The 12,069-nt window shown below is 42.5% G+C and overlaps 1 protein-coding gene across 4 annotated transcripts in view; it reads right to left on the reverse strand.

The window, feature by feature from the left end:
* Nucleotides 1-397: 397 nt before the first annotated feature.
* The window catches only part of LOC101154771 (RNA-binding protein Musashi homolog 1), a 38,632-nt gene continuing 26,960 nt past the window's right edge, over nt 398-12,069 (reverse strand). For all 4 annotated transcript variants that reach the window (XM_023955028.2, XM_078947456.1, XM_023955029.2 and 1 more), the window contains 8 exons: nt 7,429-7,477; nt 6,973-7,055; nt 6,772-6,889; nt 5,276-5,356; nt 4,791-4,847; nt 3,111-3,167; nt 2,799-2,953; nt 398-2,661 (listed from right to left, as the gene is read on the reverse strand). In XM_023955028.2, coding sequence (XP_023810796.1) covers nt 2,620-2,661; nt 2,799-2,953; nt 3,111-3,167; nt 4,791-4,847; nt 5,276-5,356; nt 6,772-6,889; nt 6,973-7,055; nt 7,429-7,477 — 642 coding nt within the window. In that variant the 3' untranslated portion in view covers nt 398-2,619. The remainder of the gene's footprint in view (nt 2,662-2,798; nt 2,954-3,110; nt 3,168-4,790; nt 4,848-5,275; nt 5,357-6,771; nt 6,890-6,972; nt 7,056-7,428; nt 7,478-12,069) is intronic.

Below are 12,069 nucleotides of genomic sequence, written 5' to 3' on the forward strand. Positions count from 1 at the left end.
AATCGTATTCCAGTACTTGAACAGCTTTAAGCAACACTTTGGGTATTTAAAAAAAAAAACCTTATTTTAAAGGTAAAATAATAAAAGTTTGTAAATATTTGCACAAAAAGAGCTGTCAATATTTTATTTTGATTTATTCCACAGATTGTATTCTATTACTGTCACCAAAAACCTGTAAAAGATCATTTTTTAAACATTTTTACTTTATTATTTTAATATGTCTATAATATTATTGTATATGTGACCAGATTTTAGCAACACTTTTGGTTTCAGATGAGTCCTTATTTATGTTCTAGATGAGTATTATTACCACAGAGTTTTATGACTCAAACTTTTTTAACTTCCACTGAAGTAAAAAAAAAAGTTCATATAATTTCATGAAAGAAAGGTTTCAAAACACTTTAGAATAATTTATTAAGATCTTCAAATTTCAATTGTCAGAGGAAAGAAAATGAAAGAAAAACAACAACAAAAAGAAAAGCTCGGCAGGGGACAGTCCAAATGTTGAAAGTGTGTGAGCTCACAAAGAGCCGCTTTCACAACATCAACCCTTTCCTTAAATCATCACAACAAAAGATAGCAATAAAAATAATATACAAGGGGAACAAGACATCGAAACAGAAAAATATAGCTTCTTTTTTCTGAAAATAAGTCTTAATGCTGCAGAATTCTCCACGTATCGTCTGCTCTTACCAATAATAGTACAATTTTCATTTGTAAGGTAAAAAATAACTTATTGCTTTATTGTAAGTTAAAAAGTTACAGTGTCGGTGTCCAGCAGTAGTTTTTTTTTTTTTTTGGTCTCCCAGTCTGTCTGAGAGGAACAGCTGGTTGGAGCAGGAAGTCTTCTGCTGCGCTGAACATCAGGCTGAACAAACACACCCCGTGTTTTCCCAGAGCCTCTAAATGTTCCAGCTTTTCAAAGTTTTCCCTGCCGGCCAGCGTCTTCTGGTTCTACCGTCAGAGCCGACTGGGAGCAGGACCCTGTTCTTTTCTGGTTCTGTCTAGTTCACACCACATAGAGCAGCAACTTCATATAAACAACAATGTGTTGGTTCCAGAGGAGCAGGCGTTTCGCACAAATCAATATTCAGTTGGAAAAAGTTCCGAACAGCCGAACCAAAACAGAACAGGGTGATTTTTTTTTTTTGTTTGTTTGTTTTTTCAGTACCAAAGAAGAAAGAAAAAAGGCAATCAAAATCACTTCTTCGTTGCCAGAAGTAGTTCCATATTACTCTTTGTTGTGTGCACACAAACGCTCAGTCGCACACACTCAGTCACATGCACCTTCAAAAGCCACAAGAGGGCAGATGGGGTTTTTTTCTACAACTGAGAATGTCCTTCATTTGTTTACACGGTGACAACACCGCCAAAAGAGGAAACCTTTCCTTTCAAAAAAGCAAATGACAACAAAAAATAAAACTTAAGAAGTGAACAGCGCAAAAAAGATAGTATATATATTTATATATATAATATTTTCAGAATGAAAATCCACCTGGAGCATCTGATTTTTCCCGGTGGGGGCTTTTATTCTTCTACAAGTCCTTCGAGTTTTTGGAAATTTATGTTGTTGTTTTTTTGTTTTTTTGTGTGTGTGTGTGTGGGGGGGGGGGGGGGGGGGGGGGGGGTGCAGATCATGTTTTCTTTCCGGAGATGAAATGCTAACCAAAAAAGGGAGGATTTTGCAGAAGAAGATGTGGGTTTAACTGAAGGAATTTGCCCAGACGACTCCCGGTGCTGCAGCTGCAGCTGCTGCTGTGAACAGACGTCGCCGTGGACGACGCGCATACTGATAAAAGCAGTGAGATGAGCACAGAAAGCAGCAACTGACATCCAACCCCCACCCCCCCCCCCACCCCACTTCCAAACCAACCGAGGACATGCCAGCTGGTGACCCCCCCCCCCCCCCTCCTCCTCCCTTCCCTGTCTTTATGTACAATATCTTACAGGAAGACATAAAAACATTGCTTTCAAACCAATTACAGAATAAAATACCTTACAGATCATCATTATAATGTCAATATTAATAACAATATTACAAAGGTTTTTGTTTTAAAGACTACCAAAATATACACTTTAGGTTTTTTACCCCCCCCCCATGATTCTGTGACACTTAAAAAAAGGACCTCTAGTCTGGACTTGTTCTTCCTTTTTGTTAAAAACGCTTTTCAGGCAAAGACTCATCTTTTTTTTTTCTTTCAGCAACAGCTCTGAGGGAAATGACAGATCGCTTTCAAAATAATAATAATTATTAAAACAAACAGTTCTCCTTGTCTTACAGAAAAGACAAGATTTTTTTCAGTCTTTTTGCAGCTTTAAAAAAAAAGAGAGAATATCGATAGTCCTAGGGAGGGAGGGGAAAGGGTCTAGCTGTTACGCTACAGGAGGAGAAACGGTGACGTTATGTTGACGTGAGATTAGTATAGCAGAAAAAAAACAAGAGTTCTGCTTTTTAAAAAGATATTCAGTCGGTGGGTGGAGCCACGTGGAACCAGGAGAGAGTCCAGCAGAGCCTGTGGCCGGCCAATCAGATGGTGCCGTTAACAGGAAACCGGCATTCCGATCAGCTCAACAGCAGAGGAGAAGCGTCCCCCCCCATCCTCGCTGACCTGAGTCTTCTCAGTGGTAGCCATTAGTGAATGCAGTAGCAATCAGAGGACCCTGAGGACAAACAGGGGGGAAAAAACACTCTTAACCAGGCTTGTCAAGTGTGCAGCCAGGCGTGACTTAAGCATATGTGGAGGGGGGGGGGGGGGGGGGGGGGGGGGGTGAGACAAGTCGGAGGGGGGTTGACCTACCCCTAAACCGTGGCCGAACCCGGTGCTGGGGGCGGGGCTGGCGGCACTGATGTAGCTACTGACTCCTGAGTCCTGATTGGCTGCAGCATACAGATCAGCCATTGGTCCGGGGCTGCTCGTGCCCAGGAAGCCAGCTGTGCGCGAAGGGGTGGAGCCTGAGAGGCAGCAGAGACGAGTCAGAGCTCAACCCCAGAGGGCTGCAAACGCACACACACGCACACACACATGCGCGGCTAAAAATACGCCTTTATTTGTCAACGCCGGACAGAACACAATCTAGGGCGAGCACACAAACACCAGCCGCGCACGTACCTCTAACGACTGCGGCGGCTGCAGCTGCCATTGGTCCGTACGCAGTCAGGGGAATGGCTGCAGATTACACAAGAAAAACAAATTACTGCACAGGCAGCCGCACAGTGGATCCTTCTCATGTCAGATCATAAGTAATAATCTACAGCGCCCTGCTACATCTGCTCGCACAGCTGTTATGTCATTTCACTGGTGGAGGGCTGAGCGGCACCAGTAAGGCGGCGTCTGACTCAATGATGGAGCTTTGGACTTCAAACCAGAGGCGCTGCTCCATCAGGGACTTGTTCTTAACATGCAAATCGGACATTTCTGCAGGTGTTGTTTTTAAATACACAATAAATACTGATTGTGAGGAAAACCTGAAGCCAACAGCTTCACCAGAAAAATGTTATCCTTAAAATCGGACATCTAATCACCTTAAACTATCACTGACTGTTTTTTCTCTGTTTATGAAGACCATTTTGTTTTGGTTTTTGTGTGTTCTATTGCTTGACATGATTTCTGGACAGTTACTTTTGGTGCACCATATTTGTTGCAGTTTTTTTGAAGACCCAGAGATGGGATGTGTATCGCCTTTTTGTTTTGCTTGTATAAAAATATTTTTGATGGGAACAAAAATCGGACATCTTCTTGTTTCAAAGCAGAGCTCTCCATCCTCTGTAAGGTTGACCTGACCTTTAACCCCTTGACCACTGAATTTATTTCATAGGGGTTACCTGTAATAATTCTTCTTTCTCAAGTTTGGACATAAGAGCAAATGAACCCTCAGTCCTCCCTGACCTGACCCCACCGGTGAGTTTGCCAATCGCATTAGCTGTTTACAATGATCCAGGAAGGAAATCGACCCCCCCATTAGCAGTGTTTTAAATTCAGAATTGAGGGTGAAGGTTACCAAAAGAAATTTGTTTGGTTTAAAACAAACAAAAGAGTTTTGACACATCATTGTGATACCCTTGGAATAAATCCTTACGAGTTTTGAACGTAGTTCAGTTGAGCTTTGCCTGTTTTTTTTAGACTTTTTTCACATAGTTTTGATCTCATCTTTGCTTTCTTTGTGGATTTATGCATTTGTATATAGTCTCTACATGTCTGATAGATTGTTATATAACATAAAAACTGTTTTCGTAATGTTTGCAGCAAAAAAAAGAACAGATTTACCACTCTGAACCGTTTTCAGGAATTATTGTGTAATATAATCCATTGTATATCTGTAAAAACATAAATGAAACTGGGGTTGTGCGAAAAAGATGGATGTCAAGCACAAACACTAAAAAATGTTTAAAAGATGAATCAATAAAACAAATTCTAAAGTGGAAAAAAAAACATCCAAAAGACCTGGAATACTAAGGATTACTAAAGAAATATCTTTTTGAATCTTCCCCAGTAAAAGACAGACAATCTCCTTTGATTTGAAAGCTTTTGGGGGGGTTTTCCACTAAAGGATGAGCACCAAAGAGGGTAGACATTGCTCTTTGTTTAGTTTCTTTCCTTAATGCCAAGCTAAGTTCAGTGGCTGCTGGGAAATTAATAAAATTAGGATTAAATCTAAAGCCGGGCAGCTGTGGGGCTGAAGCGGCGAGTGCAATCTAGTTCTGCAGCAACACCAAAATGCAAACCGTTTCATTTCTCTGTATCAGTTTGTGTTCCTGCTTTAGGCCCCTGGAGGAGTGAGGAGCCACTGACCTGTCAGCTCATGGGGGTGGGACGATGTCAGGAGGGGGGTCCTCTCTAAGTGGAATTCTGGAAACAAGAGGAGGTCGAGAGATATCTCTGTGAACAGACTCACCACCCACAAAGGCAGACTGAAAACGCTGTGTTCACACAGAAAGAGAGAAAAAAGTACAGATGAATGCAAGAAAAGAAAAGAAAAGAACAACAAAAGAGCAGAGCAAGAGGGAGAACGGTGAGGCAAAAGAAAACGATCAGGGGAATGAAAATGTTTTATGGCATAAAAAGGCCTAAAGAAAACACAGCAACGGCTGTCAGAAGAAGAATGATAGAGGAAAGTCAAAAGCCTTGAGAGGAAAGAAAAGACACGGTTGTATCTGAAGGTGTGAGTTAAAGGCTGTTCACACACATGCAGCTGCATCAACGACATGCCACAGCCTGTATCCTTCTATAAACCTCCTCTGCAGGCCCGCACAGAGCTGCTGCCTTCATGGACCTACCTGGGAACTGGTAAGTGTAACCAGGAGCGATCCCAGAATAGCTGCGGCTGGTGTAGGTAGTAGTCTGGAATCCTGGATAGCCTGAAGAAAAGAGAGAAAATAAGGACTGTTCATCTTCGAGATGACCAAATCAGTGAAATATCCAGGATTATAAGTTATATTTCTCAGTCATTTCTCATCAAATAAATATTCCAAATAATTATTTAAGATAATAACTCAGTTTCTATCAGGCCTTTCACCCAAAAGACAAACTACAGAGTGAAATAAGACGCCCAACGTGGCTTTTTCTTTCATTTTTCATGTTGCTTTTCCTTCAAAATAGAAAATGAATTGCAATCGTCCAGATACCCGGTAGTGAAGCCCCTCAGGCTTTATTTTCAGTTTGTAAGTTCCAGTAAATCATGATAAAAAGGTACAAGACCAGTTGTTTGGCCTGTTTTTTTTTATCTTTCCTGCCAGGAAGATCAGCACAGGCTCTTTGTGGAATCAGTGTCAAATCTTGCTTTAACTTGTAAAAGTTCAGAACAAATGGGAAATTAGAGAAAATTAAAATCTGAGGAACAAATTTCTTTGCTGAAAAGGCTAATTTATAGGTTAAAAAAAAACAGTTGTGACTTCTCTGAAAATGTGAAAACATAAACTCTGGTTTTTTTTTTTTTACCAAACACTAGTGCCTTTCATCTTTGTTTTAGTCCCCAGAGCAAAGTTCTCTTCACAACACTAAAGAAAAGACGCAAACACTTGTACATAACCGCACACGAATCCACAAATAAAATCGTCTGAAAGTTCACCTGCATATCCCCAACCAGAACAACAATCAGAAATACATTAAGTAGAATCCCATGAACAGTGAAAACTTTATCCATTCAGGACTTTATCATTTGCTTTTGCAGAATCATAGTTTAGAGATTATGATGTTTAATAGGTTCAAGAAGCAATCCATAAAACAGTTTAATAATATTATGTGCTGTGGAGAAAAAAAATTCTAAAGAAAATCTATATCAGGTACAATAATAATATATAATTAATAAAATAATAGTACTTTTCACATGACAGGCCTTTTTGTCACTGAAAAGTAATCCCAAATTCTCATATATAGTTCAAAGTGCTTCAAATGCAGCACTTTATGTATATTAATAAATAAAATAAAAGTAGAAACTGACAACAGAATCAATAGTTTTGTGCTCATTCGACTAAAAGTTTTATAAAAGTTCTTAGCAGATCGTGTAGAAATTAAAGTAAATCTTCAAACAGAACCAGGAGCAGCACTATCCTAAATGACCAGCAGAGGGGGCAGAAGAGTCACAGATGGAGCATTTCTCAGCTGATTTTCTCAATGAAAGACATTTTTCTCCAGTAAAAGCCTTCTCACCAAAGCATCAAACCAGAGAAATCGTTTTTTTTTTTAAATCTTGTGTATTGTAAAATAAATATTAAGGTTGTTGACTTCGTTTTTTCAGTAGTTAATGTAAAATTGTATGTTTCCATGGTCTTACCTAACATGCCGATTCCCAGCATGAAGGTGTCCATTCCATAAGGCATCACTCTGGAGCGACCTCTGGCCGAGCCTGTCGGCGTCATCACCTCTTTGGGTTGTGCTTTCTTACACTCCACCTGCAGCAAAGGCAAACAGCGGTTCAGTGGAAAAGCGTGCGGCCGAGATTTGCTTTGATTGAATCTCTTCTAAAAGGGTTTACCATCTTGTTGTTGATCTCATGGAAGTGGATTTCACACACTTTCTCCACCACGTCTTCGTTCTCAAAGGTGACGAACCCGAAACCTAGAGGAGAGGAAAACAAACAAAACAAAACAAAATTGGAATATTATTGCCCCTTTTCAGCCAAAGACACATGAACCTCTTCCTCTCTTTGCCCTCATCTTAGAGACACAAAGAGCTGATGGATGAGACGCCATCACCAAAAAGATTTCTCCCACCTCCAGTTCCCTCTCATTTACATTATCGCCCGCCCTGACTGAGAGCCGACCCCGGGTCACCCCCTCTCTCCTCACCCACAGAGGGGACAGAGATAAATGGATCAGGGAAGGACCCAAGAAGGTGATTTTTTATTTTATTTTTCCTGTAAGAGCTGCTGCTGTGTGTGTGTGTGTGCGTGCTTGTGTGCGTGTGTGTGTGTGTGTGTGCGTGCACCCACCTCTGTGCCTGTTGGTAGTTTTGTCAAACATGAGCATAGCGTCATCGACCTGTGAGGACACAACAAAGGATACTTGAGCTGCGGCGTATTAATACTCACACATCATTACCCAGCATGGGGTGCAATTGTCCCTCCTTTGCTTTGGCGTAAGAAGGGGCAAACAGATGGAGAGGGTGGAGGTGGAGGGAGGGAAGGGTGACAGGTGACAAAGGAGAGGGCTGAAAGGGCCAGAAAGGCAGAACGGGTGAAGAATCACGAGGGGGCAAAAAAAAAAAAAAAAAAAAAAAAAAAAGGGGGGGAGTGCTGCACAAAATTAACACGAGCGTCATCTTTGGAGGGCGGAGAAGAAGCTGAGGGGCTTCATCTCCATTCTCCGCTCCGCCTGTCGTTCAAGTGAGTTCTCACACGCTCCGTCCTGCTTTCTTTCAGCGCTTTTCTCCCTGCATTTGTTCAGCTTCGACGTCTAAAGTTTACCGTTGCCATGGAGACTGTCTAAAGAATTTCAATTAGGAGAACTTGTCACCCCCCACCCCCACCCCCAACTCATTTTATTGAAACAGACAAAAAGCTGAAAATAAGAGTGAGAGAAAGAACTAACGGCAAAAAAATTCAGGGGGAAGTTTTTTTTTTAATTATTTGGGAAGATTGCAGATCAGACACCAAAATGGGCTACGGCCTTTGTTAGCACCCTCGTCTTTTCTTCTCCCTCTGAGCTTTTCGCTTTGCCCTATTCAATATTCCACCTCCTCCCTCCCTCCCTCCATTCCTCCCTCCCTCCCTCCCTCCATCACTTGTCCTTCACTTGTAGGAAAGTTCGCTGCTCCTGCTGGAGCTCTGACGGCATCAGGAGGGAAATCAAGGACTGTGGAAACCAAACTTTGGTGGCGTCCTGCCGACACACCTGTGGATCGTGACTCGGTGGTTATTTTCATAAAGTGAAACCTACACCGGTGAAACATGAGCGTACGTGGCCTCCGGTGGTCGGACCATCTGATTCCAGACTCTTATCTCACATGATGATAAAAAAAAACTCACACACAGCTTCTGACAGATGAACATGGATGGGATCAAGGCTGCTTCGATCCTGACTCACCCCTCCCTCTAAGTCTCTGTCCTCGATTCTGACCCCCCCCCCCCCCCCCCCCCCCCCCCCACATCTTCCTCCTTTCCGGTCATCCAAACTCAGTGACACAGCAAAGAGCCGATCAGGCAAGAGGACGCTGGGAAGACAGCTGCGAGCCAACATGTTATCGTGAAGAGTAGAGTTACAAGCCCGGCTAGCTCTGCAGCTAGCATTAGCAGCATCACTCCTGGAAGAGATTTCCTAACGGGTCGGGCCAGGGGAGAAAGTGGGTCGCTCTGATGGCTCACCAGAAGGCCCAAAAGATGACGAGGGAACTGTTAACCTGTGAGGCAACAGAACGGTCATCCGTTCAGTGACAGTGGCCCTTTTGCTTTTGCCAAAACCAATCCCACAAAGCCCACTGTTGTAAAACTATCCGATTGGAGAGCTGCGGGATTCTGGGATCGCCTCAGTCGCTCGCTATTCCGAACACAAGCAAGGCAGCGAAGAAGCATTAAGGTCAAATTCTCCAATTCTCCCATGTGCAGAAACAAGGTGCAGCTTTCAGAGGGCAGCCTTGAAAATGTCCCGCTTCCACTGAAGCGTACAGACATTGTCTGAAGAACAAGTGTTTGCTGACAAGTCCATTCCACTTCTTTTTTTTTTTGCCAGATTATAAAAGGTGGCATTCACATTTTTTCCCCCCGCCGTCTCCTCACATCTCCCTCTTTCATCCTCGCTCGGGCTCTCCTGCCATTTCTCTCTAAACAGGCCAGCAGACAAAGTGTTCAGTCAAGCCTTCTAATCGCCAGCTCACATGGGTGAGTGGAGTCCCAACTTTTCCCGTCTGCCCTGTCCATGCTGTAGTTTTCATCTTATTCACTCCTCCACGTGCACGCTGCTCCGACACCCCCCCCCCCTCCACCCTTCCGTTTTCAGTAGAAACAGGCACCGTTCCAATAAGACACAAGAAAAACCTGTTGGAAGTCTGCAGGTTTGAAAAAAATCACACTGTGACTGAACACAATAAGTCAGCATTGATTGAAAAAAGGGGCAAAAAGTTTATAAAAGGGGTTAACTGCAACTAACTGCTACAGTTCAGTCGCCATTTTTTCGCAACATGTCGCCATGCTGGAACCAGACGTGATCAGGAAACGGCCGATTGGTCTGAAGCGAGTCAAGATTTCTATGGCAACCAGTCTCCAATCAGAAGTGAGCATGTTGGAAGCCTTCCACTGGAAGCAGGTTTGACAAAATCTGTCAATCAAACATGCTTGATGTGGGGGGCCAGTGGGCTCCACATAATCTTATCGAGGAATCTGATTGGCCAGTTTATAACTTAAGCAACTTGCACTGCATCATTCTGACAAATAGAATGACCGAGTAACAGCTGTTTCTTTCTCGATAGAAGTCTATGGGATTCTGGCATCTTGAAACCAGTAGGCTACTTCCTGTTTGGAACATGTGAGGGGAGAGGTTACTCAGTCCAGTTCTTATATATGGTCAACTCTCAGGACAAATGCTAGAAACTGTCTGACCCAAAACCAGAAAGGTTTGTGCGGCTCTAAAATATCACATACAGAAGTTATTGTTCCAGAGGGAGAGACGTATCCAGTAGGGTTGGGCGATGTCCCCTAAATTGGCAGTTGACGATGTTTGCTGATATCGTCCGGTTGCGATCCGGTGTGAGCTTCAAAGCAGAAATGTCGCTCAGTCCTTAGAAACCGTTCAAACTATCACGTGGATTTATGTTTCGAGTCGTGTCCCGACTAAATAAAGGCTGATGTTATTCCCACATGTTTACGTGCAGCCAGGATGCAGATTGCAGCACCACCCAAAGCTAATGCTAATAGCCCGTGTTAGCATACTGCTAATTCCGGCTCCATTCTTCAACAGAAAAAGCACTGACCACACGGATTAAAATTAAAATGATGAGCGAACAGGTGCTTCATAATAATCGTAACAATATTAAAAGCACGTTTAGAAGATCCTCTCGTATATTTCCGAGCTGACATGTCAATGTATATAGCCGCTCGGCAACATTGTTTTGGATTGAATTGTTACTTTCAATAACGTTTGAATAAAAATAGCCGCTCGGCGGAACTTATATCCTCTTCCGGTTTTTCAAACCCTGCTGCGCATGTGCGGATGATTTATTCCGAGCGAAAGTGTGACCCATGTGAATGTTTGTTATATTCTGAAAAAAAAATTCTGGATATTTTGCACATGTAACCGCAGCTTATGGTGTCTACTCGCAACGTGGCGGGGGCGTGGCATCACGATGCTGTCTCTCCATCGTGATGTCACTCACCCATCACGATGGACGATGGTATTGTTCATCGGCACAACCCTAATATCCAGGTCCAACACAAAGAAGCCCAAACTACTACCCTCCACTGCCATGTTTGACAGTTCTCCCAAAGCTGATGTTTCTGGCACAAACCTGGATGCCAGGCGTTGTTGACTCACTTAAACGTTTAAAACCTGTATGTCACTAATTCTCAACATACCATTTAAACCAGGACTCCGCTTAGCTTAACATCAACTTGAATGGAAAAAACACTGAAGAAATTCATTTTAATATAACAGGAAGAAGCCATTCAGGCAGGAAGAGGTAAAATAAATGTAATATTGACAAAATCGTCTGAAGTCTAACACGACAAACCCAAACTGTAAACTGACAAACTGATGAGGAACCACAAAGCTGACAGATGATCTAACAACCAGACTTTGAAAAGTTGTGACTGGGGGCGGAGCATTGATTGATTGTATAAAAATGTGTGCATCATTAGGGGGGGTGGTTCTGGGCAGAGTGTGGACCCATGGGTGAATTTAACAAAACTCTCACTTCAGTCCAGCCCAATCACCCATTTTTAATCAGATTGTCCCGTCCCACTTCAGACTTCCTGTTCATCATTGTTTGGTTTGGGTCCTTGTCGTGCTTCTTTTCCATCCTTACAGTCAGAAATCTCTGATTTTGTCTCCTTTTTTTGTTATTGACATAATGAAGACCTTGTAACCCGTCCAAGACTGATGAAGTGCAGCTTCTGTGCGATCGTTTTATTGATGTCTTTGCTGCTAGACCTTCACTTCTGAAGCCCAGTGAATTAGAAGCAGCTGATTAGCAGCACTTCACATTCTTAATACTTGTGCAAACGGTCAGACTATAGTTAATTCAAGCTTTTTATAGTTTTTCATATGATGCAATAAAAGAGAAAAAGTTTGTATTTAACTTGACTTCATTTTGTTTATTCAAGAGGTTTCAACATAAATTACTAAATTATTTGCATATTTGTCTTAAATTACATTTCTGCAATGCAGATAAGTTCTATTTTTAGCTTTGGCCAAAATGAAGGAGGCTTTTGTAAAGTCCCCACCAAGCAAAGGGGGATTACAAGACCTCCACCTCAGTGTTTAGGCTGTTTTCTCATACAAGAACAATCGCTGCAGTCTTAGTGGCTTATGGGTATTTCGCAAAAGGAGCTTGGCCTTTTTTCGTTTGAGCAGAAAATTCCTAAAATGTTTTTGGATCTCCGGTTTGCTCCAAAACACCTGAAGTGTCAACTTCACTGGACTAA

Source organism: Oryzias latipes, chromosome 5 (genome assembly GCF_053564925.1).
Source record: "Oryzias latipes strain Hd-rR chromosome 5, Olatipes_Hd-rR_3.1".
NCBI classification, from domain to species: domain Eukaryota; kingdom Metazoa; phylum Chordata; class Actinopteri; order Beloniformes; family Adrianichthyidae; genus Oryzias; species Oryzias latipes.